Genomic DNA, 27,023 nt, shown 5'->3' with positions numbered 1-27,023 from the left:
ATATATTAATATGGTATATATATAATTCATTTTTTTAAATTCAATTATCTATAATATCTTACGTATATATATATTTCTTTCTCACGTTCTAGAAAAATTATTTCTAGAAACAATTCTACGTTAATATAAATGATATCATTCGTCAAACAAATATATAATATAATTTTGAATAGAGATAGAAATTGAAAGATCCGAGATAGAATAACCCGATGCGTTAGGTATATGTTATGTTCATCATTGTCATCATTGTCATTGTCATCATTGTCATTGTCATCGTCGTCGTTACTGTCATCGTCATCGTCTGATTGTTAATTATTGAGTCACGCTCAGTCAATGAAATTGACGTATTCATGAACGTTGTATATTTTATTTTTCAATTTCCTATTTGGACACACCGCATGATTCAATAATCGAATATAACGATCATGTGTATCACTAACGTGCATCGGGGCGCTCGTCGGCGGCTCCAGAGCTTTGTCTGCTGATAGTCAAAGATAGGAACGTACGGGGACCTGAGGGTGTAACGCTGGATGCACCAGCGTTGCATGTTGTAATGCGCCAGGTAATTCTCCGGCCGTTGAATACGTCAATGGATGATGCCATAGTTCAGGACCACCAGGGAAAAATGGACTTCCTATGTCTGGAATAAAATTTCGTGTTAAAACAATAATCTACTTTTAGATAATTCTCAATTTTTTTTTCTATAATATATATGTATATGTAATTTTAATGTTTCTCGATATAAATTCGTATTTTATACTATTTCAAGATATCTCATATCATTTAAATACGATTATAATATTATCGTGTAAAACGTAACTCGTCATTTATATATATATATATATATATTGTTTCTAATAATAGTTTGACATATATTCTTTATTTATAATAATGTAAACGAATGAAAAAACGAGTAACCCATTTAAAATGATTCATTTCTACGTATTATATTTTGTATTACTATTTTGCATTTGATTTTTATCTTACGTTTTGCAACCTCTTTCTTAGAAAAAGGGAAAATAACTTTCGTATGTAAATGATGTCTCTACGGTTACACATATATTGTATGCAAAGAAGAAAAAAAAAAAAAGAAAAAGGAAAAAAAAAAGGAAAAAAAAAAAGATGTAAAGATTTTCACGAATGTCACGGATTTAAATCGCTAACGTGCCTACTAAGTCTGCGACAAACGTCCATATATTCCGGACAATAAATTTTCAACGAGGGACGATTAAATCAATCGTGACGGTGAGTAATTTAAGTGAAATTGTTGATGGCTTAGAGTTGCCATGTTTCGAAGTACCAATCGATAAAACAACTCTTCGCGTAGAACCGCGCATGGTACGATAGTAGAACGAACGACGATACCCGCAAAAACCGCTTTGATAAACGTTAGAGTTCGTTCTTCCTTATTCCCCCTTTGAACCCTCCCTCCCTCCAGTCCCTCCTTACCTTTCCTTTCTTTCTTTCTTTCTTTCATTACACACTGATCATACTAATAACACGATTAAGAGAATTTCACTTCGATCTCATATTATTCTACAAAATTAATTATTAAATACTTCGTAAGGTTTTTTTCTTTATCTCATTGTCTCTAATTTCTTAGACACGAGATTATAAAATGAGATATAACAGATGGTCAAATTTTTGTCATATTATTAAATAATACTATATTATTATACCTATAAAAGTATATATTCGTATGAGGGATTTAAAATAGATGATAAGGAAAATAAAACAATAGGATAGAATATATATATATATATATTTATATATAAACAATATATATTTTTTGTAATGTATATATATAAAAAATATATTATTTATATATATATATACTTAAATATATATATATAGTACATATTTAAATACTCTTTATACAATCGGTGCAGTGGGTGAATAGAATAGGTGAGTAGTGTGTTAGCGAGTGAATGAGTGGCGGTGCATACTTACGTCCAGTTAGAGGGTGCATCAGAGCAGGGTGCGAGGTGGCTGCTGCAGCGGCTGGTTGCTTGGGTTTGCTAACCTTTGTGTTACTTTTTGCAAATTCCAAACGTATGGTTTGTGGCATATCAGGATCGAATCTAACCCCCTGCTGGAAATAGATTCCCTAAATTAGTAAACCGGGCGGGAGCACACGTACAGAGAGCTGGGGTCGTGAATATGTGTGGAGATAGAAAAAGAAAAAAAAAAGAGACAGAAAAAAGATAGATAGTGGTAAGAGAGAGAGAGAGAGAGAGAGAGAGAGAAAAAGAAAATGGGGTCAGGCTTTTTCGTTCAACATTTCAGCAAACGTCTCCTTTTCCATCGTCGCCATCGCATTACGTTTTCATGTTCAACCCTATTTTTTTTAAACCCCCAGGACGATGTATAGTAATATCTTCGTAATAAAAAATAAAAAACTGCTCCTCTCTCGGATATTTAAATTATTCCTAGATTTTTATAAATACATCATTGAATAAATATTTTTATGCATATATATATAAATATTTTTGTGCATATATATATATATATAATGGCGACGATGAATTGGACAATAATGCATCTACAGGTAGTGCCAATCACGAGGGTTCAGAAAAGGGTCTTGGGGGTAGGGGTTAGGGGTTGGGGGGTAATAACGGGTAAGAATTCAGCATAAAAGAAGCACGTATGTGCGTACGTGGTATTAAATAAGTGGATCGTTCCTCAGTCCTTTTTCTACGTTTAAATTGGATTTAAACAGCGAGATATGTGTCCATCCGACAATAGGATGTTTCTATAAAATCATTGTCATTGTTATATTGATTTGTTATTGTTATCATCATTATTGTCGTCGTAATCGTTATTGCTGTTATTGTTGCATATTTGCAAAATATAGCGTGAGCTCGGTTGCAGTGGTATAGTAGATCAAAATATATAATATGTATATACGTGTACCTATACCTACATATATATACACATATAATGTAAAGAATCAGAGATCGTAAAACTCTTCTCCCTTTTCACCCCTATTTACCACTAGGTAATGGTATTTTATATAATACCAGATCCAACATAGTAGTACATATATCAAAAAGCTCTATCGCTTGCGTAAGCGATATCCGAAAGCTTTCAAAACATGGCACCAACACCACCACCACCACCATCACCGTTCGTGTGGTCCGCGTCCGTTCGTGAACGGGTCAAAGTTAATATTAGGAATGCTGACGTCAATCTGGTCTTGCAAATAACATTAATTCCACGGATGCATTTTTTCGGGAGGGGAATAGGGGGAGTAGGGGTAGGGGAAGGTGGGTTGGCAGGGAAATTGGATGAGAGGGAATGGGGGAAATGGTACTTCGAAAATAAAAACGAATACACCTAGCGAATTCAATTTCAAACGGTGTTCATAAATATTACATGGGTAAATCCGTTTGCCACTTACTACGTAACGAGAATTAAATATTGAACTTTGTTCCGATTCACTCTCTCTCTCTCTCTTTCTCTTTCTTTCTTTCTTTCTTTCTTTCTCTTTTTCTTTTTCTCTCTTACTTCCTTTAGTTATATACTCTTCAAACGATTATCATAACGTTTAAGCGTCGTTCTAACCTACTTCTCGTAGAAACTGATGCTCGCAATTACTGACTGCAAAAGGGTGTACTTACGGGAACAACGGGCGCGATTCAAACGCAAATCAGTGGGCTTTTGAGGGAAAAGAAAAAAAAATATATAAAAAAAAAAAAAAAAAGAAAAGAACAAGGAATATATTTATGAACGTTGAGAAACGCTTACATGAGTACCTACCTAGGCTACCTGCCTGCCTACCTACCTGCCTGCCTACCATCTAACGCTACTTCTCCCGTCTATACAATTAGTTTGTAAAATACGAAAGTAGTTTAATAACTAACGGCGCATAAAACCGACGTTAATCGAAGCACGGTGGTAATTTTTGCTTACGTTAGGAGAAGGAAGAAATTGAGGGAACGGGAGGTGGACTGGGGATGGTCAGAAGTGAGGGAGGGGCGAGGGTCAGACGCATTTAAAAAATTGCAAAGAATGCTAAAACGTTAAATTTCATTTATACGCGATAAAAGTAAAGTAAAATCGGCTTTAATTATTTGATGATCATAATTTTAACGAATAATAATAAACTCTGTGTGTGTGTGTGTGTATGTGTGATTACGTAAACTATGAAATTATTAACTCGACGAGAACATTCCTGGGAGGGAAATATATAGAATGTTTTATACCGTCAGTGTTTTTATGAAAAATTTTTGAAAGAAAAGGAACAACAACAAGAAAAAAAGAAAAAACACAAAAACTCTACTATTTGACTTTAGTACATGGTGGTATAAATTAAAAAAAGAAAAAACCAAAAGAAAAACGATACTGCTGCTTTTTTTTCCCCAGATGAAAGAAGCTTGGATCATGAAAGTGAACCCCAGGGGTGGTTAGAGGAGGATATAACAAATATAAATACTAAATAGCGTTAATCCGTGCAAAATGTACGCTAAAAATCAAACAGTATACGTATAATTGTGTTTATGTGTGTGTATGTGTGTGTTTAAATATAATTGGGGGTGGGGGAGGGGTGTATATAGATAAATATCATAGGATTTTAACATTCCATGGCACGTATCGTCTAAAAACATATGATTGGTATATGGTATATATATATGTATATGTACAAAATAAATAGATAGATAAAGATGGAGGATTTTACTCAAAAGGTATTCTTTTTCTTTTTTTTTTCCGGGTACTTGAATCCTATCTTATTTTATCTTAAGCACTCTCTCACAATACAATAAAATCGGATTCTTACCTGTAGATCTTGCTTGGCCGCCTCCGCACCAGCCCTCGTATGGAAAGTCACGAAGCCCACCGGCTGAAATTGTAAATTAAATTTGTTTTTTTTTTTTTTATAATCAGAGTAATAAATCGCACGTTATGCGATAATAATTTTATTATCGATTATATAAAGTAGAAAAAGAAAAAAAAGAAAGGAAAACCAATCGGTTATTCGAATAATCTTATTTTCCTCCTAACGATATTAAAACGTTTCATTTTTTTGTTTCTGTTTTTAATCCATACGCATATATTGTTTGTAAGAATGAATCATTGAATTATTCATTGCGTTACTACGTTTGACGAGAAAGGTCGTTTTAAATATTCCACGAATTATCGATGCCAGGTGGTGGTGTAGGATAAACGCATGCGGTCGGTAAAGTATAACATAGTTTTGTGTTTGATCGTAACTTTTCCGAGAATTTCTTTTCTTTTTTTCTTGTTTTTTTTTTTTTTCTAACAGAACTAAAGACAAGACACGAACTAAAGTTTACGTAAGAATCGTATACTGGAAACAACAAATTACAACTAAAGAAACTTATTTTATATGACGTTACAACCTCGAAACACTAAACTTTCCATGAGTATATATCAGTGTGTGTCTTTTAAATAAAAATATGTTGTTATACGAGTTTGACAATATAATAAATTATGATGAACGTAAGACGGACGTTCCGAAGTTAGCTCTCTCTCTCTCAGTTGGGTCCATTGTCCTACTTTTCACATTATCATCCCTCTTTATACTCTTGGGATAGTACGGAACTGTTGTATTTTATATCGGTAACTCCATTATGCACGTGCATCTCTGCATCTAAGTCTTATATATTATACATACGTGTATCGTATACGTGTATTATAACTCTGGATCGATGAACTCCCACGAATTTCAATGGCCACCATCACCACCACCACCATCATCATCACTACCATAAGAGTATGTTTTGCTAACGCGCGCGCGCATACGTGGTGGGTAGGGGGAGGAGGAGGTGAACGCGCGTGTTAAGGTTTTGCACAAATATATTATTACACTTCGCGATAATAAAAAAGTTTTATCACGTGTTCGTTCGACACGTTTTTTTCGTACTCTCACGTTTAATGAAAAATATTATCAATTTGCATTAATAATATAGACGTGATTTTATGTTATCGAAATTAAACGTAAATTGTAAATTACGAGAAATTTTTTGTTGTTTTTTTTGTTCTATTGCCAAAAACCATTAATCTAATATCATTATAACAGTTAGTAGATTTGTGTCTAACGATAAATGTTTAAATACTTTCTAACGAAAATGGAACTCGGATCGATGGCTTAGGTAAGATGGCCCCAACCACCACGTTCGTAACTTTCTTATATTTCAGTATCATCCCTGCTGTTTTATTTCCGACTACGTTACCATAGGGAAATACAAGTCTCCTTAACTCAATATATAACAAAGTATAGTATATGAGGAAAATAAAATAAGCTTTTTGGTTTCTTTTCTTTTTTTCTTAAATATTTAGTTCGATCGAAGAACAAATAATTATTTATCGTATACATTTCTAAAATAATATTCTATACTTGTGTAATAATTTATTCCTGCACAGTTTCTCGACTAACTTCGTAATTAAATAATCGCGAAAAGTAAAATTATAAATTGTCAATTAATTATTTATTTAATTATTATTAAAAATATCAAACTCACCGACGCCGTCTTCCCATTTTTACTCGTAACCTTCAGCAACGATCCCTCGTAACCCTGGAACGAAAGAAAAAAATAAAATTATATTCGCTACCTTGCAATGCTATCATTGGTCGTAAGGGAAATCGAAAAATAATAAAAAACATCGATCGATAATAATCGATATCGTTATAAAAATTTTATTTTATTTTATTATTCAATGTATACCACCGTATGAACGAGAACAAAACTTTGTTTAACTTCATATCATTTGTAACTTTTACGATAAATTGTATGTTTCATAAAAACCATTGTGTAAGTTATTGAATAAAAAACCGAAAAAAGAAAGAAAAAAAAAAAAAAGAAAATGAAAAAGAAAAAGGGACCAAAAAAAGAAAGAAAAAAAAAACAAGACGATTAAGTTTTACTCCCTTACGTGTCGGCCCTACTGTTACGATGAATAATAAAATAGTAGAGGGGGTGCAAGAAAGAAGACAATAGAGAGAAATAGAGAGAGAGAGGAAGAAGGAATAAAAAAGGGTGAAAAAAAGAAGAGAAAAAAAATATAAAAAGGAAAGAAAAAGAAAATAAAAGAAAATAATGGTTAATTCGTGTGCTGACCTCGTATGCTCTGAACAGCAGGTACAGTTCTCGAGGCTTGGCGTCCATCGGTAAGCCGCTCACGAACAACGTGCGCACCTGAAAAAAGAAAAATACGAAAAGGACGATAAAGAAGATTAAAGAGATACCCTTTAAATGGAAGATGTTGGACCACCATATTATTAGTTAAATAGATACGAACAATCTATATCAACAAATATATATATATAAACTAATTCGAAATATTTTAAAATTATAATAAACATATTTATCACGTATGTGTTAATATTACTAGCTGAGAAAAATAGAATTATAAAAGATAAGAAGGATCCAATATTTTTCCATTTGTTTTTTATTTTTTTTAATGTTGCGAAATATATTACGGTGAAGCAAAAGTTCGGTGCGTATATTGTATTGAAACTTTACTTTGAAATTGCATTATAACGGATTGTTTTTTTTTTTTTGCAAAATTTACTTTACTTTGGAAATATTAATTAACACGCACGAACTTTTAGTTTACTCTAATACATATATATATATATATAAACTAATTCGAAATATTTTCAAATAATAATGCATATATCACGTATGCTTTGATATAATGTTACGCTGATTGTGAGAAAAACAGAATTATAAATGATTAGAACGATCCAATATTTTTCCTTTCTATTGTTTTTTTTTTTTTTTTTTTAATGGTGCGACGTATGAGTCATTAGATAAAGTAACGTTGCTCGAATACGTCGAAGCGTTTTAACGACATATAACGAGCGTAACATATACATTTATATATATATATATATTACATGGAGAAGATGATTATCGCGATCTCGCGACCCTATTTCACAAATATACAACCAACTGAAAGAAATCGTTCAAAGTTCACCTATTTTTCCTGGCAACATGACACGCGACAAAACCATCGTCGTCATATCCTCCCCCCTCCCCCTTTCGTCCTAGTCCGCCACCTCCTCGTCGTTTTCACGATGGAAAGGGATAAAAAATGAAGTAAAGACAAAAAAAGAAAAAGAAAAAGAAAAAAAGAAAATGAAAGTAAGAAAGCCTCTTAAGGTTGGAAGTTTAAATTTCACGGATTCTAGTGGGCTCAATAACGAATCCTCAAACGGGGCGCATAAGAAAACGACGAGGAGGATTGAAAAGTTTTGAGTTTAACCAGAACCCGGTGCTGAAGAAGGCATAAAGCGTACAAGAAGAAGATGAAGATGAAGGAGAAAAAGAAGAAGAAGAAGAAGACGATTAAGGTGGGGCAAAAGTATCAACCGCGAGTGAAAGCGCAAAAAGTAGGAAAAGATATAGGTATAGAGGGATGTGGTATGGTAATAAAGAGAAAGGGAAAGAAAACGAAGTATGAGTAAGAGGTGAAGAAGAGGGATCGTGGGGTGGAGGGCACAAGGGGGTGGTAGGTAGGTAGGCAGGCAGGTATATTGGCGCCGTCGTGTCTGTGCAACGCCCGGAACGAAAGAAGCAAGCACCGCATGCGAATCACTTATTCATACGCTGTGAAATGATTTCCAGCCTTTTGCGTAGTGCGAGGAGACTAACATACATATATATATATACATACATACATATATGTATATACGTTAGATACGTTCAGAATTTCTTATGTCATTTCTTCGTGTATTCGTCGAACAGATCTCTACTATATACTATCTCTGTATGTGTGTATCTCTTTTTTACTTATACCTTTTTATTCTTTTTCCTTTTTTTTTTTAAATATTTTATTTTCTCTCACTTATATACAAATATATCTTACTCGTATGTGTATTAATGAAAAAATTACAATCGCTTTGTAATTGATACATTTCAATTGTATAATAATATTTTTTTTAATTACACGAGGACGAGAGAAGAGTCCTCGAGAGATTGATTCAAAGGAAGGGAAATTGGTGCACCGATTTATCTTAGAATCTTTTTAAACGACAAGACACCAAACTATTGATAAACCTCCTCGTAATTATCTTTTTTCAACTATATACATATACACATACACACACAGAGAGAGAGAGAGACCTTAAAAAGCTTGAACAATTTTGGATAGTGAATCGTGATTTCCTTCGGGCTTTAAAAAAAAAGAAAAAAAGGGAGTGAGAGAGTGAGAGGAAACGAGAAAAGGGTAATATCAAAGCAAGCAGGGTGCCATATAGAGTCGAGTCGAGTCGTGAGTCAACTGTCCGAGAAATATTGGTGACGAAGAAAGGGGAGTGGAAAGTTGAGAGAAAGAGAGAGCAGTAATAGGAAAAAGGGTCAGAAAGAAAAAGAGAGAAAGAGAGAGAAGAGAAGTATCTGAAGAAGAACGTGAGAGAAGAAAGGGTTCGCTTGGTTCACTTGGCTTTACGGATAACGAGGAGTTGCTGCTGCATACGCGCGTGAATGTGGTCGACTTTCAAGTGGAAACCCTGGGCTGACTCTCTGGTGTTGATGATGATGGTGGTAGTGGTGGTGGTTGTGTTAACGACTATTTAAAAACCATTTTTTTTTCTTTTTCCCTTTCTTATTCTACTAATTGACAGTGAAAATAAAACACGTACCACCGAAATCAGTAATTAGTAACGGGGAGGAACTCGTAAAAAGTGTTTTTACAACGATCGTTAAAACAAATCTTTAATCTCGTAAAAAAAAGTATATTTTTTGTTTTCAATACGAATTTTTGGATCAATGTCAATTTTATCGATCGTTCGTAATATTCACCCTCCGCTTGCTTCGAACCTTCTTTCTTTCCCTCCTTTATTCTTTCTTTCTTTCTTTTTTCTTTTTTTCGTGTTCTCGAACGAACGAACGATGATTCATAAGGTTTGCGAGACCTTAGATATAACCGGATTACAGGATTCTCTATCAGGATAGTATGAGCTCGAGTTATGTACGTCCAAAGAGAGTAAAGCAAGGCACGTCGATCGATATGACGAGGCTTCTTGGATTAGTATTTTAAAAGCTTTGCTGCTGGACGTTGTTAAAAATCGTTACGGCTGAAGGATACGCTTTCTCATATGGAAGGAGTATATACGTGTATTATTATTATACACATATACACACATATATATGTATATATATATATTACTATTGTATGACGTATAGATTATATGAGAAAAAAAAACAAGGTGTTAAAGAATGCATGAAAGGAAAAAAGAAATATACATATATCTTCTTTAAAGGTATATAAAAGAGGTAGATATGGTATACTACATGTATATTTCAAACTCTTCTTCTTCTACTACTTCTTCTACTACTATTACTACTACTACTACTTCTTCTACTTCTTCTTCTTCTCCTTTGGTGCTTTCTATACGTTACAAAATGCAAGACAAAGTTGAATAAACGTAGAACAAAAGCAGGCTTATCTACGTCGTTCAAATATTTTATTACAACGCGAGCTTATGGCGCTATTCTACGATAGAAATGCTCGCGCATGCGTACTCTTCTCAATGCGAATATAACCGGCATAAAATATACTCCTCTTATATATCTATCTATCTCTCTCATTCTCTCTCTCTTTTTCATCGATCCTTGCATATACACACTTGCATATAATCACTAACTACAGATTCCCTAGCATCCATCGGATTATTAAATGAAATTCAAGCTAACTTTCTTTTTTTTCTTTTGCCTTCTCGTCGATAGTTCGACGTTACCTTTTGCCTTCTCTCTTACCTTTTAATATTTTATAAGCGACACTTTTATTACTGGCAGAATGTAAAACGGTTATACGGTTCCCATCGACCTTATAAAATATTTCAACTACTTGCGATTATAAGTCGACTGTAAAAAAAAAAAAAAGAAAAAAAAAAAAGAAAAAAAAAGATTACAAAGGAGAAGAAGGTAATATTCGCATGAAAAGACATTTTACATTTACGATAAAACTGATTAACGCTATATTAATTGAATGCAAAACTGTATAGTGTATCTGCTATTATTATTAATGAATTTATTTTACGATATATATCGTTCCATTTAATATAAATTGTGAATACGTATGGTATATGTGCGATTCTATATAAAAGCATTAAAAAACAAGCTTCATGAGAGAATGTCCTTGCAATTTATGTCTTACTTTTATCCACTGCGAGTTCTGAATTACCGACACATACTATAGTACGAAGCAGTAGCATGGCGCACTCTACAACCTAAGTACGGACATTTACCGAACTACAATTACGGATTTTGTCTGTACCACTAACTTGTTAGCAAGGTTGCCAAGTCGAGTGCGTTCTTGCCAAATTTAAGCGTGCGTGTAAAATTCTATGCTCAGGAACACGGATCACTGGTGTATAACACATTGCACTCGCTCATGCAAGTAGTCAATACAAATATGTATACGTATATATATATATGTGTGTGTGTGTACGAACGTATTCGCGCGCGTGCGAACAAGAGCTGTGTATGTATATATAACATTTTGTTTATATATATATATATATATATACATATAGGCGTGCATATCCGTCAAACCAGGCATCATAATTGTTCCCTGAAGTAGAAGAGCTATTAAAAAAATACGGCTGATAGCGCAGTTTTTACAAATATTTGCAAGCAAATTCCAAATGAATAAATTAAGTTAATAATATATTTATTTAATCGAATGAAAAAAAATGAGTTAATATTTAAGAAAACATATATTATTTGATTGTTCTTCTTTTTCTTTTGTTTTTTTTCATCATAAATTTCACCGATTAAACGTATTTTAAACGAAATAAATAATTGCGAAATGTGCCGGTTAATAAATCGTTTTATAATTGATCGAATTCGCCTAGTTAAATATTTGATACTTTAATACGAAAAATCAATTTCCTACATTATCGATGTAGACGTATTCTATTGAATACAAATTAGATGCGCGCAAATGGTAAGAAACGAACGTCCTTTTTTTTTTAAATGCGCTCTTGAAATGCAAAGAATTCTAAACGCGTCGCGAGTCTATAGTACATCTGTCTTTTACTAAAGACGATCTCTTTTTAATTAAAAAAAAATAAATACAAACAAATTACCACAAAAGAAGCGTTTGTTAACAGGTCCGTAATTTATTATAACGGTTTTCTATTTATTTAAACTCGCGTGACGACGCTTTACTTTAACATGAATATGAAAAAGAACGCATGACGAACGACAGAACGGTCGGCCATTTTTTTTTTCTTCTTCTTTCCTTTCCTTTCCTTTCCTTTCCCTTTCGGAAAGAAACTTCGATAGACCGTGAAGTAAATAATAATCAATATCGAACAAGGGAAGGTACACGGTACTACTACCCTTCTAGAAAGAAAAGAAAAGAAAAGAAAAGAATAGAAAAAGAAAAAAAAAAAGAAATGCGCGAATGCACCGAAAAAAGAGGACAAACAAGTTCAAATTTAACGCAGTAATGGAGGATTAGATAGAGAGAGAGAAACGCACGTAAAGAAAATAAATAAATATTTATATGCATGAATATAAATCTTTTTTATTCTTTTTCTTTTTTTTACTCCCCAATCTCCCACTGCAACTTTGCGTTTTTAAAAGTCGCCAATGGTAGTTCGATGTAACTGCGTATGTAAAAAGTATAAAATTTTGTTTTTATTTCTTTTTTTTATTTTTTTTTTTACGAGTATCAGCGTGATGCCATGTATGGCTAAAGGAAGAGGCAATCAATAAAGCAAATAAAGCAGCGTCAAACTCGTTTCAGGTTGCTGACCTGCGTGGCGCTTGATGGGTCACATAAGAGTACTTTTTATGATGCTCTTTTCAAATATATATCACCATTCAAATTTTTAACAACAAACTGTTTATCATTTCAGAATAATGTAAGATAGAGGTATTCGGGTTGCTTCGTCTGTTTCTCTCTCTTTGTTTAGAATTTCATTTTCTGAAGTTTCTTCTATTAGTACGTAATATAAGTAAATACACGAATGTATATATATGTATATGTTATGGCATATTGAACAATTAAATGTTAAAAAAAGAAGAAAAATAATTATGAATACGTACAATAGTATTAGTACAATGAAATAGATCGAAAATGCACTGTCGTGTAACATATGTCCGGAAACGCTTTATTACATAGATAGGAACTCTAGTGTGTCGTATAAATGGCCGAGGTCGACGCAAGAACGTTGGTATAATCTCGTGCGAACATTTTCAAACCCTCTCTCTCTCTCTTTCTCTCTCTCTCTATCTCTGTGTGTAAGAACAATCGTTTGAATTTTCATGGTAATTTTCTTCTATTATTTATTTGTTGAAATACATGTTGATTAAAAAAAAAGAAATGTTAAAAAACATGTAAAACTATTTACGATCTCTATGAATATTCATATGTGTCAGCAAATACGCGCACGCGTATATGTATGTATGTGTGTGCGTGTGTTTGTTTGTTGTGCGTATGGGTGATCGATGCGCGTTGATCGTTTAATTTAACGCAACTAAAAGCATTAATTGGTAGTATCACCGAAATGAAGTTTGAAAAGATTTATTTATCGTTTGATAAATAAATATTGTTACCATTCGTAGAATAATTAGAGACTAACGTTAAACAAATACTATTAAAAATAAAAGCTCTAACGCTAATAGAAACACTGGTTTAGATTGTAGATTGCTAGATCCCTAGATGTTAAAAGACAGACACACACACACACAGGCACATATATACACACAGCAGATGCATATAAATACACTTATAAGTTAATGAATATCAGCAGAGTTCGACCAGTTAGTAGCATAACATGAATGCTAGTAATCAAGCATTTCCGAATAGCTATTAATTTGGTATATTCGATTACCTCAGTGGCAATGGCGAATCTTATCGATTTAACCTTTCTCAGAAATCACCTGTGCAATTTCCAAATCGACTGAAATACTATGCACTTAAAATGCAATTACAACGAGAACTATATATAAAATGTAAGGGATTAAATTATCTATAGAAAAAGAATTACTTGCAATGATAATATATTTACGATTATTATTTTGGTTTTTTTTTTCTTTTTTTTTTTTATACGATTTTAAAATAAAAAATTACTATCAATCGTATATCGCGACCGATATAAATATTACAAATTTTTAAGAAAATCATGATCGAATCAATAATTTTATACTTAACTTTCATCTCGTTGAATAAACGGGGAAAGGAAATAATATCACGCAGAAGAAAGAAGAAGAACGGTAAAAAAGAACTGGACCAGTTCGCATAACCTCAATTTGGGTTTCAGGATAATGGAGAGGTATTTCACGGTGACGTATCGTCGTTCTATCTCGTAAAGCAAGCTGCTATTTTTCTTTTTCTTTTTTCATATCTCATTCGTTGAGAATCCTTGTGTATGTATAAAACGAAAAATATGTACCTAACATATGTATATATATATATAACGTAAATACACATAAGAGAAATGACGACGACGACGACGACGACGAAAAGGATTTAAAAGATAGACCCCCATTGTTCGTTGGTAATGCTTAGAAAAAAAAAGAAAAGAAAAATTTATGAAAATGTTTAAAGCATCGTTAGATGACATTTTTTACGTTTTACGTAGATGGAACTTTTCTGACCGCATCTTTTACCTTGGTCAATGACATGTTCGGAAATAAGTATTACGACCCTCCTCACCTCCCACCATAGTTAAAATATCAGTTTTACGAATCGAACGAGGTCGTATGTCAACTCTCTCATTTTACAAAATATACCTCTCGACCAACCGAGAGAAGCACGGAAATGTAACCGCAAGTTGAACATTTTGCACGTTTTATAAAACACGATAGCGTGTTACGTATTAAACACGTATCTAATCTTACATTAGAGACAAAGCAATACGTAACCTAATCATAATAACAATCAAATAATGATTTTTCATAATTGAGAAAAGTCCTCTAAAATGAATTAATAAAAATCTACATATATATATATTGATTCAAAATAACATTCACACAGACACACAGTCAATAGGGAAAACTTTAAATAAAAAAAAATGACTACGTCAAACTATAATTTATCTTATCGCAAGACCAACGCAATTTCATTAATATACATTGATACATTAACTTGTAATGCAAAGTAGACGGTGAACAGATAAAACTATAATATTGAATTGTCATTAAAATTTATATAAAATCGCATACTTAAAATCAATTATAATTATTTATAATACTTTCCTTCCACGTCTAATATCTTTTTGTTCATAAAGCAAAAAAGTGGACGGAACTAAGATAAATTCACACTTTCTACGTCACCGGGACAATGAACGCGAATGATCTCTCCTAGAGGAATTAGAGTGACGGAAAAGACATAAATGTCAAGTGAAAGAAAGAAAACAAGAGAGAGAGAGAGAGAGAGAGAAAGAGATAGAAACAAAAAATAGTAGAAAGAGCAGAGAGTGCACCGAAGTCGAACGGTGTGCAGAAGAAAAACAGTAGTAGTAGTAGTAGTAGTGTAGTAGTCACAGAACGACTGCAACGAAGAGAAGAAAAAAAAAAGAAATTACGAAGAAAGAAAGAAAGGAAGGAAAAGAAGGGTGCGAAGTGGGGATTGGGGGGTTGGGAAAGGGACAAAAAAAAAAAGAGGATTCGGGGGCGACCTCTTTTTCTTCAGCAAAAGCTGATGATTCGTCCAACTAGCGCGTGCATCTGTTAAAAAGATACATAGTATGCACTAAGACAGCAGTAGTAGTGGTAAAAGAAGAAGAGTGTCTTTATGTTCCAAGGTTAGAGCATCATTCCGCGGTGAGAATACTTTATGTTGATCGTATCCGGTCCACGCGATGATACGCGCAGCTTCCGTCGACGTGATATCGATTTTGTGTGATGGTTCAAGGAACGAGCCCTCTTCATTCTCTCAGTAGCCTACAAAGCGAACCTTTGAATGCCAGATTACAGACCGATTATGTTCGCTATCTCTTTATTCATCTATCTGTCTTTCTCGTACTCTTGGTCTTTAGTTCGTATTGTACAACGTAAAATCGATGCATCTCTATCATTCACAGTTCTGATTACGTATACGTGATCATTGTTTAAAATCAATGAAGAACACCTTTCCATTACCCATAGAAAATCTTTCATCCAATAGAAATGATGTTTAATTTCATAAATTATTCTTGTTTTGTGTATTTCTATTAGACGCGTATTCTTTTTTTCTTTTCATTTATATCGGAAAATCCATGAAAATATTTTGCAATGGAATGTAGATACGAATATTAATCGATCGTAGAAACACACTTGTTCAAATAATATGATGATTCTTTTGAAGTTACGCTAATAATGATGGAATAGTTAATCTCGTTCGTAGGAAATAATTTCTAGTTTTTTTTTTACTTATTATTATATATTATTTCGTGGTTCAAAGTTAACATATGTATTTAACACTAAGTAATAAGAAGAAATAAGTTGTTAGTTTAAAAGCAAACAAGGAAAATAGGTAACACTCAAATTAGGTATAGTAAAGCAAAATGTTTTTCTCTCGAGTTAGGTCAGTAGGATTGTTCATTGGTATGGTCAACTTATGCGCCAGACGCGACACACTGTTAGGGACGTTGTCATTTGTTCCGGTCGGACGAGTACTTCCTGTGCGAATGACGACGACGCTTCACGGAAAATGATCGCGTTCGAGGCCACGTCGGAGTTTATAGAGTTATTACAGAAAGAAAGAAACGGTATCGTTTCGATATTATTTTTCCATCGTCTTATAAATATTTTCACGATTCGCCCAAAAAACAACTTATATTAACCTCAAACTTTCTTATCGTAAAATCTCGTTCGTTGTGTTGTACTGTTATTAAAAAAGAGGAAAAAGAAGAAGAAGAAAAAAAAAAGAATCCTACTTTCACGCGTTGAGTTTTAACGAGAGAACTTTCCAAATGATATAAAAGGTATAATATGTTACTTTTCTGGAAAAGAAAAGAAAAACAAAATTAAGACGATTTCTGTTTAGGGTAAAATTTGCCCCTAGGAAAATTTATCTGGGGATCAAATTTAAAAATTTAACTTAACAATAAAAATACGACCAGTCGTCGTTCCATTTTATTTCGAATCATGCGAACGTGGTAAATATACCAGGGGATATAAAGCAAGAGCAAAAGAAACAAAAAGAGAGAGAGAGAGAAAGAGAATTCAGACTTTCGTGGCTTTTACGGTTTGCTACTCCCGTCTTGTTCCTCTTCGCTGGGTAACCGTTATACAACATCCGCTCTACCACAATGCCCGCGCCCGCTGAAAGTCCCAGCCCCCATTGTCTATTGTTATACAATCGTTATTCGTTCTCTCTCAACTCGGTACAAAATTCGATGCGATAGGATATTAGGTGTGCGAGCTGTTCTAATCTACATCTATACATATATATACCTATATGTATTAATTATATATGAATTAATTATATATTAATATAATGTATAATATCAAACAAACTTGTATAAATTGAAATGGGGGGGGGGAAAAAAAATACGAGAAAGAAAATATATATTTGAAATACAAACTTAAGAATCAAATAGTTTAATTTAATTTTCTTTATCTTCTCCTCTATCGCGTTATTATCTTTCTTTCTGTGTTTTCGATTAATTTTATTTGTAATTTTATTTGTATAATACAAATTCTCGTCTCTTATGAAGTTCAGTAAAACCTCTTACTATACGTTTCGCGTGCACTACTAGGATCGATTTTCATAATGTTTCCGTTCGACGGTCGTCATCAATCGTTGTACACCACATCGTTGCTACGTAACGTGTATAGGCTGTGGATATGTCCGAAGTAGGGGAAGAAAATGGGGTAAATTAGATGCTTAGTAGTTGCGCGGGAGAATATTTTTGTTTTTTTTTTTTGTTTTTTAACTTCGACTTGCTACAACTTCCGCAAAAATATTAATGAAAAAAGAAAATATATTATATATAGAAACGAATCGATCGAATTAGGGGGCATGAATTTTCTCGAAGCTTTCGAAATAATCTAATTTCTTCTTTTACGAGGCCAAGTAGATTTATAATATATATATATATATAGATGTTAATTGAAAAGATGATTAGTATTGAAGAGTACCTCCGATAATTTAAACTTCTTTTTCTCTTTTTCTCTCTCTCTCTCTCTCTCTCTCTCTCTCTCTCTCTCGTTTTCCTTCTATTTTTACTTCTTTTTTCTTTTAATTCTCTCGTTGAGTACCCTTTTGATAGAGAAATACACCGAATCTACTGAAAACATCTAACAATAAAATACGCTTCTACAAATAGGACACGTTATTACCATATTCGCGCGATAGAATACTTTTTACTTTGAAGTTTCCACCTGGTGAAACGTTAAATATTTATACGGCTTTATTTCCTTTAGGATCACCATGCTATCTTTTCCTACTCTCTCTCTCTCTCTTGTATCTTATGTGCGTTAGTTCGTTCGTCAGTTCGTCAGTTCGTTTGTTCGTTTGTTCGTTTATTCGCACGAAGCTTCAGGGTACAACGATTCTCTTTAAATGGAAAATCTACAAGACTATTTATATATATATACGTTACACCACATACATCAATATATATATATATATATAAGTAAAGTATACCTGTTAGTGAAAAAGGAAAATCCAAAATGGGAAGAATTATCGTGAAATTTTATACCATTTCAAAAAAAGTAATCCACTTCTTATTTTTCTAGTTGATTTTCTTTACATATCCAAGTTCCTTCGTTTTAGGTCTCCTAAGATTAATTTTACTTGACCGTAAGTAGAACAAATTCTCTCTCTCTTCTCTCTCTCAGCTATTAACGTTGAGTTACTCGAGGTAAAAAAATGAATAGCACGCAGGAAACGACTAAGGAAGACGAGACCCAAACATTCTTCAACCTTTAATACCTTCAACTGGATTTGCATCTCTAATCTTAAGACACTCGCTACCCGTTGAAATCCAATGCGACTCTCTCTCTCTCTCTTTTATTCTCTCTTTCTTTCACATTCTTTCTTTCAATCCCTCAGTCTCTCTTGATACACATTTCTCGTCTCACACGAGAATCGAATTGATCTACCGTAGTATACTTAACGACCTTTTTGAATATTCAACGAAGACTTATTTCCACGCTTACTTAGTTAGAAATCTTAACACCCTGTCCCCACCCCACCCACCTAAGTTAAATCCTATCAACGTTTTATAAGGATTGAATCGTAGATAGATACGCAAAATAACGTTCAACTGTTTTGGTAAGAGGAATGAATTTTCAAATTCTCAATTACGATCCGGTATTAGAACCTTTCATTCAATTTTAAAAAGATACGAGAAATGTGAACTCGATTCAATTTTTCCATTCAATTTTAAAGATATATGGGTAATTTTAAACGTTCACCTCTTTTGCTAAGAAACAAATTTTCAATATTCTCAACTACGACCTGGTATTAGAACCTCTCATTCAATCTTTAAAAGATACAAGTTATTTTTTAACTCGATTAAATTGTTTCATTCTATTTTAAAGTGATATGGGTAATTTTAAACGTTCACCTGTTTTGGTAAGAACCAAATTTTCAAATTGTCAACTACGATCTGGTATCATATCTCAAATTTAAATTTGTCTTTTACGATTCCACCCTATCCTTCTTCTTCTTTTTCTTCTTCTTCTATTCTACGTCTTTTCGATTCATCCAAAAGAAGTGGATCCGCTCTCTGAAGATCCAACGAGGCCTAAAAAACTTTTCTTGCCAAGCAAAGACGAACGGTGCGGACGCGTTTCCTCAGCTAACTCTGTTGCTGCTTGAGCACGCGCTAACCGTTACAGTTCGACTATCTTTTAGTTTAGTTAGGTTACGATTTCTTCGTCCTCAATTTCTTTTTTTCTTCCCTTTCTCTCTTTGAAGTCGAGAGAAATATCCTCAATCTCTCCCCATCCCACCCCACTCGCCGTATCAACGAGGACCACAATGTTAATTCCTTCTTTCTAATTATTTTTTCAAACTGGATTTAATCTCACTTCGACTTTCGTTCAAGTTTCCTTTTGTTTTTAACAATTAAGTCACGACAAATAATGGCAAATCGATAAGACCTAAAAATTAATATATAAAATCAAATGACGAATTGATTGGTTCGAATACCGTGACGACGATTAAAAAAATAAAAATTTCTTTTAAATGATTTATATAATTTTAGAAAAAGAAAATTTAACGATAATAATTGAGGAAAAAAATAATTACATTACCGTGAAATAACTCGAGCACTTTATAATGAAATAATCTTTAAATTGAAGATTAATTTACGTATTGGACCTACGATAACATCGAAGGATGGTAACGATGAAGAAATAAGAGGAAGAGGAAGGAAGAAGGGGGTTTCGTTTCCATACTTAGATGACCGAGCACGATATGGCGATCGATCTTCAACATATTCTTTCTCTCTCTCTTTCTCTCTTTATTTGAAAAAGGAACATACATCGTTTAATCGGGTAATACGAAGAGAGGGTATAACGGTTATAGCATATAAACGCTATATTTAAGCAACGTTGTATCCTTTTTGCTTCTTCTCACTTGTTACAGTAGAATTCGGGAAAAGGGAAACAAAAGGAAGGAAGAAAAGAATCCTGTTAAATGCAATTAATAAGAGAACATTCGTAATGCAACAACATAATTCTGGATATTTTATTCATCTTGCGAGAGATTAAATGTTATTAAATTTTAAATATATTAAAAAACGTGAAACACGCACACACAAAACGAAGATTACAAAATATGATGGATAACACTCGTTATTGTTGAGTGAGAAGAAAAGAAAAGAAAGAAAAAAGGAAAAAGAAAAAGAAAAAAAGATAAATGTAGCACACGATAGCGTTCGACTGTAGTAAAGTCAACGACCTATTACGTGGGTTTTACTTGGCCAAGTGAAAACTTTTGTTACATAGGAAACGAACAGTATAGTTTTGCAAACGAATACAAATTACGAAGAGGAAACTAATATAATATAACAATTTTCACTTTGGAATTTTTGAAAGAGTGAAACATATTATTCATATGAGAGTAAAAACCTAATCACGGGTTTTCTTTTTTTTTTTTTTTTAAATAGATACCTTTACTCAAATCTCGCGGATAGATTTATTTTATTATATGTGGTTACAATGTTTAAACATCGATTCAGCGTTGATCTTGCGATTAAATTCGATGGCAAACTTCGTACGATAAATAGAATATAATGTGACGGTTTAGCACGTGCCATCTCCCAGCCACGAATGAAATTTTGTGTTTCTCTCTCTCTCTCTATATATATATGCGAATCCAATTAACCGGCTCTTATACGGAAGGATTAATTATTATCGTATTATATTTGGAGATAGGCTGTCACAATACAAATACCCAATACCTATAACATCTAGTTAGTTACGTATATAATTGTAGTAATATAGTACATATGTTGAAACCTGAATATTTTTAGCTCACGTGTATATGTATATGTATATGTACATACGTTTGAATCGATCAATGAAAATATCGGTTGTATCTCACGTTCATTAACTCAATCAAATCTAGAATATTAATTTTAATAAACATTTCCACGCTCTCCTCTTACACGTTATTAAAATAAGAATGAATGAAAATTTTGAAATGAAATTTAACGTTTCATATTAATACGCGAACTTTCATAAACAAATGTTCGAAATTATTTTTTGTTTTTATTTAGCAACGAATTGATAATTATTTGTCCGCATAACACAGATAATTATAATGAATAATTGAAGAATTATTTTCAAAGATACTTTAAAAACATTTCTTAACTGGTGGGGGTTTATATTCTTGTGCATGAATTTATAGTAACAATTTCGTTATTATTTTTCCAAACAATTAATAATAATAATAATAATAATAATAATCATTTGATTAGAGTCGTGATTGTTTATTTCGTGTGTAAATTTTTCATCATTATTACAAAACGAATAAGAACGTTATTGCAAGAATAATTGTTATCAATAACACGTTTCTTACGAATGGTATATCAATCCACCGATCAAACTGGACGTTTATAATTTTACGGGAAAAAAGAAACAAAAATAAAAAAGAGAAAGGAAAAAAAACGCGTAGTCGGAAAAAATGATAGAAACGAAGAAGACGATAAAATAGTATAACGAGGTTGAAGTCGTGTGAAATGGATGAAGAAGAAGAAGAAGAAAAAAGAAAAAAAAAAGAAAAAGTAAAAAAAAATATTTCACGGTGTTGTGTTGTATCGTTACCAACGCATCGCGCAACAAAACGCTCGTTGTTATTTGCAGTACCGTGAGAATTAAATTTTCCTCCTCCTATCTCGGCACAAAGTTTCCCGCCGACAGTAACAACACAACGCGAAAAGATCGGCTTCCTACCGAACTAGTAGTTTCCATGTCTCCTCTTTTCTATATATATATATATACTACGTATAAAAAAATCAGAACTATTATATAAAACGCAATACGTAATGTATTAATTATGTATACGAATAAATATTATCTTACACACACACACACACTATCGTCTGTAATGAAATAATAAAAATTCGTTATCGTGAATTTTCTTTTTTATCTTCCCCTATTTGTTACTTTTTTTGTTTCCTTTCTAATCGATAAATCAAATTCCAAACGTTGGATCATTTATAGAATAGTACTAAATAATAAACAAAAAAATATTACGAACAATCAACGGTAATCGTAATTTGTTTTACCAACGGGGGTTGGGTCGGGTTGGTGGTAAGATTAACTTTTCGTTATCCAACCATTTGATTTATCAAAGTAAATAATTCTAAAGCATACATATAAAATATCAAATAAATTATTCAATTGGAACGATATTAAAATTGATCGAGCACATTTAAAAATGGATAACGAAAAGAGAAAGAAAAAGGGAGGTCATCGGTAAAGAAAGAAAGAAAGAAAGAAAGAAAGAAAGAAAAGAAGAAAATATTCTTTCACGCTGGCACACCGTAGCAAAGTTCGATATTATCGACCAAATAATTTCCGTTCTGGTGGTAGCAGGGGGTGCTGGAGGGTGCTGGAGGGTGGCGGGTACTGGCGGTGGTGGATGAAGATTCCGCATTAGCCTCGACGAAATAAATTCAAAGGACAAATGTAATGTAATACTATTCGCTTTGGTTAACAAGGGAACAATGTTTCCCCATCTTTGTCCAGCTCGTTCTTCGTTCATTCGTTCGTTCCAAATGGCCACTCCTAAAGCTGTGTTCGTATTCGCAATCGATCGATCGCGATTCTCAATACGAATAAAACTACTACTACGAATATGAATACGAGTATGAGTATGACTATGACTATGACTATGACTATGACTATGACTATGACTATGACTATGATTACGACGACAAAACCCATGGAATCCGGATGGCCGAGAAAAATCTAGATTTTCTTTATCGCATGATCACCACCTTAGTAGTTGATGATTGCGAGAGGAAAAGTGAACGGTAATATCGGTGATCTCTTTAACCTAATCCTCCCCCCCCCCTCCTCCTCTTTCCACCTCGTCGTCGTCACCTATCGTACGTATTGATCGATTCACGTGTGGAATTATTAAACATACGTGCAAACTATTATCTTGTTGCTTTTTTTCCTATTCGTTTCATTATTCTCGCTCTAATTATTACTGTCTCACATAATTATTATATTATGTTTGTTTTATTACTTTGCAATTACGTGTACTAATTATAACGTTAAATCGATTATAAGATTTCTTTTAATTTGTATATCGCGTATGTTTTTTGGTAATTAGTCTTTTTTTTTTTTTTTTTTTTTTTTATGTAATTCAATAAAAGATATTTAGATATTCATTTGTCGTTCCGTATCGATATTTATTTTTCTTCCGATTAAATTGCATTTAAATCACGTTTAAAATTTCACGAATTCGCTAGAAAATTGAAAGCTCGTAAAATAATAAAAAAAAAAAAAAAAGAAAAAAAAAGAAAATACTATTTCCAGAAGGGATAGTAGATAGTCTTCGTTGGAACGAATTTCTAAACCGGACGAATTTCAACGATGCGACAAGTCGATGAATAATTTATCGATGATTATTCGCTCGTTGACGCTGTTTAATTTGAAAAAGGCCGTGAGAACTTTTCTTCAACCCCTCTCATCTCGAGTCGATAACCTCGAAATTCGAAGGACCATGAATAAAAAAAAAAAAACATAAAATAAAAAATAAAAATAAAACAATCTCGTAAGGAAATGTAGATACTACTGCTATTACTACTACTAATAACAAATATCTACTAATACTACTATTACTAGCAATCGCGTAACACTCTACTTCATAGAAAGTTTTCTGGAACGGTAATTTCTCTCGTCGGGATTGTAGGCTCAAAAAAGTTTTACCGCGCAGAATAAAAAAAAAAAAATAAAAAAAGTAAGTCGGAGAAAGAGTGCGGAGAGAGGAAGGAAGGAAGGAAGGAAGGAAGAAAGGAAGAAAGAAAAAAAGAGAAAGAGAAAGAGAGAGAGAGAGAGAGAGAGAGAGAGAGAGAGAGAGAGAGAAAGAAATATATTGAGTTCGCATCGCTCGAATGAGCGTGCGAAATCGGCGAACCTACCGTAAAACTAAGAATCATCGTTTTTAAAGTACCTCTCGATCGGAATAATACAACGAATCCGTTCCGTTACGGTGAGACGAATAAAACAACGGTCACGGTTTCACGCACAACCGAGACGATGCTTGTTAAACGACATAAAGACTAATAATACTGGACGATAATTAGTTTTACTAGTAGGAAAGGAATATTTTATCGATATTCGAGAGAGAGAGAGAGAGAGAGAGAGAGAGAGAGAGAAAGTAAAACACATTCTATTTCTATTATTTATATATTTACACGAATGGAAAACTTTATTATTATTCCCTAAAAGATATTATTTGTACTCTATGTTTCTATGACATATTCGAGAATAATGAATTATTTCTAAAGAAAATAAAAAAACAAATTTCCATTGGTATTAGATAAGAAAGATTAATGTTTAATTTTAAAGAAGAAAAAAATAAATAAATGGAATACCATAGAGAGTTTATGGGTTATAGAAAGCCACGCAATGTGTGTGAAAGAATCATACAATGTTAAGACGATTTATATAAAGTGTACAACTTGATTTGATATTTTCCTTTGCTTTCTCCATTAACTTATACATTTATACAAGCATTTGTGAAATATATATATGTATACGTAATAACGTATATATAAAATATATAGAGACCATACGCGTAAGTAGGAAGGTTCTCACGCGCGTCAAACGGAGCGTAAGTTTCGTCCATATGATATGGCACATAGGTACTTACGTGTATATACCTACGTAGGGTTAGGGTATATGGTTCTCGTATGTAGAACGTTATACATACATACATACATATATACATACAAACAGAATATATAGTATACCATACATATACTATACTATACATATATATACTAGATACTATAGAATATATATATAGATATAGATTATAACGTAGTTCGGCGCCTTTGCGCTCGCCGGCACTCGCCTAGCAGAAAAATCAATAACAAGCGTGGTATGGCATGGCGCGTCGTGTTCTCTCTCAGGTGCCCGCCCGCTCGGTCGTCTGCTTGGCTGCGCGAGAGGAAGTTGGTGGCAGGAGAGGTGGCCAGCCAGCCAGCCAGCCAGCCAGCCAGCCAGGAGGCAAGCAGGAAAGCAAGCAAGCAAGCAACCAAGCAGGCAAGCAAGTAAGCAAGCAAGCAGACAGGCAAGCAACAAACGATGGTGGCAGGCAGGCAGGCAGGCAGGCAGGCAACCGATCGAGCGAATGCGAACGGTGGAAACGAGTCACCTGCGGCACACTGACGTACCTTGCGATCGAATTCTCTTTACCTCTCTCTCTCTCTCTTTCCTTTTCTCAAAGGTACACGCGTGACGGGAGCGCGCGATACCCTATCTTCCCAAGTATATACGTGTAAGTGTAAGTGTACGTGTATGTGCGCATGCGCGCACGTACACACACGTTGTCGTCGCGTCTGCGCTTACTAAAATGAAGAGAAGAAGAAGGGGGAGGGTGGAGGTGGTAGGTATATACGTCGACGGCGCGTGCAAGGTGGAACGAAGAGAGAATGAGAGAAAGATAGGGAGAAAAAAGAAAGAGAGAAAAAGAGAAAGAGAACGTGTATGTCAGTCCGCGCGTGCTCGAAAGACGAAGAAACGGGGAGGCGGATAAGAAGAACGCGAGTCAAGTGAAGGGTCGGTCGCTTGAGCGCTCGCGCGCGAGCACACGAAAGGCGCGGAGGAAGCGTTGCGTGTTGCGCTTCCGTCGAGTGTGCGCGAGACCCTAACATCATCGCTCTCCAATGAGAATACTAGAGAATGTATAAGATATATTATGTTTATGTATAGAAATGTAAAATATGCGCGCATGGTAGAGTCATATTGTATACGTACCTCGTCCTCACCGGTGGCCACCGTGTTGACGGAGTCCATGCTCTGAGAGAGTGGCGCGTCCATCGTGCAAGCTAATTTGCCGGACGGTCCGGGTTTACCGGAAGCTGCGGTACGAGCGGGTGGCGGTGAAGAGTCCACCGTATCCCGTCTCGGGCGTTTTAAAGCGGGAGGCGTTATGGTTGAACCGGCGAAGACGACAGGCGCCTCCAGGACGTATCGGTGGAAGTAAACTTTCGAGGAGAAGAAATCGGCCCTTTTGCGACCACCCCCTCTCCCGCCGCCACCACCACCACCACCTCCTCCTCCTCCTCCTCCTCCTTCACTGCCGCCCACTTCCGCTTCCTCCACTTCCTTTTCTTTCTAATTCCCCCGTTCGCGTTCACTTCTTCTTCCGCTTCTTACGATGCGTCTCCTTCTTAGCCTTATCCTCTTCTTCCGCTTTTTCCTCTTCTATTTCTATTTCTTTTTCTTTTTCTTCTTCTTCTTCTTCTTCTTCTTCTTCTTCTTCTTCTTCCTCCTCCTCCTCCTCCACCTCCTCCGTCGCCGCCGCCGCCGCTGATGCCGCCTCCACCACCACTACTACGTCCACCTCCACTAGCACTACCACCACTGCCAACACTACCAACAGCCAACCTTCTCTAGCAAACGATACAACGACGGCAC

General features: G+C 34.2%; 1 protein-coding gene across 4 annotated transcripts in view; it reads right to left on the bottom strand.

Annotated features, from left to right (window-relative positions):
* Positions 1-26,845, bottom strand: part of LOC106791046 (protein couch potato-like) — a 31,108-nt gene extending 4,263 nt beyond the window's left edge. For 3 of the 4 annotated variants that reach the window (XM_014756395.1, XM_014756397.1, XM_014756398.1), the window contains exons 1-6: positions 26,361-26,845; positions 7,080-7,157; positions 6,483-6,536; positions 4,778-4,840; positions 1,951-2,092; positions 507-640 (exon numbers count right to left, since the gene is read on the bottom strand). In XM_014756395.1, the coding sequence (XP_014611881.1) occupies positions 507-640; positions 1,951-2,092; positions 4,778-4,840; positions 6,483-6,536; positions 7,080-7,157; positions 26,361-26,423 (534 nt within the window). In that variant the 5' untranslated portion in view covers positions 26,424-26,845. The remainder of the gene's footprint in view (positions 1-506; positions 641-1,950; positions 2,093-4,777; positions 4,841-6,482; positions 6,537-7,079; positions 7,158-26,360) is intronic. The other variant, XM_014756396.1, reaches the window with a different exon arrangement.
* Positions 26,846-27,023: the final 178 nt, after the last annotated feature.

This window comes from Polistes canadensis, unplaced genomic scaffold (genome assembly GCF_001313835.1).
Source record: "Polistes canadensis isolate GaletaPanama2010 unplaced genomic scaffold, ASM131383v1 scaffold_281, whole genome shotgun sequence".
Taxonomy (NCBI): Eukaryota; Metazoa; Arthropoda; class Insecta; order Hymenoptera; family Vespidae; genus Polistes; species Polistes canadensis.
Note: the sequence above shows the minus strand (reverse complement) of the source record. Positions and strands in the feature narration are given on the sequence as shown.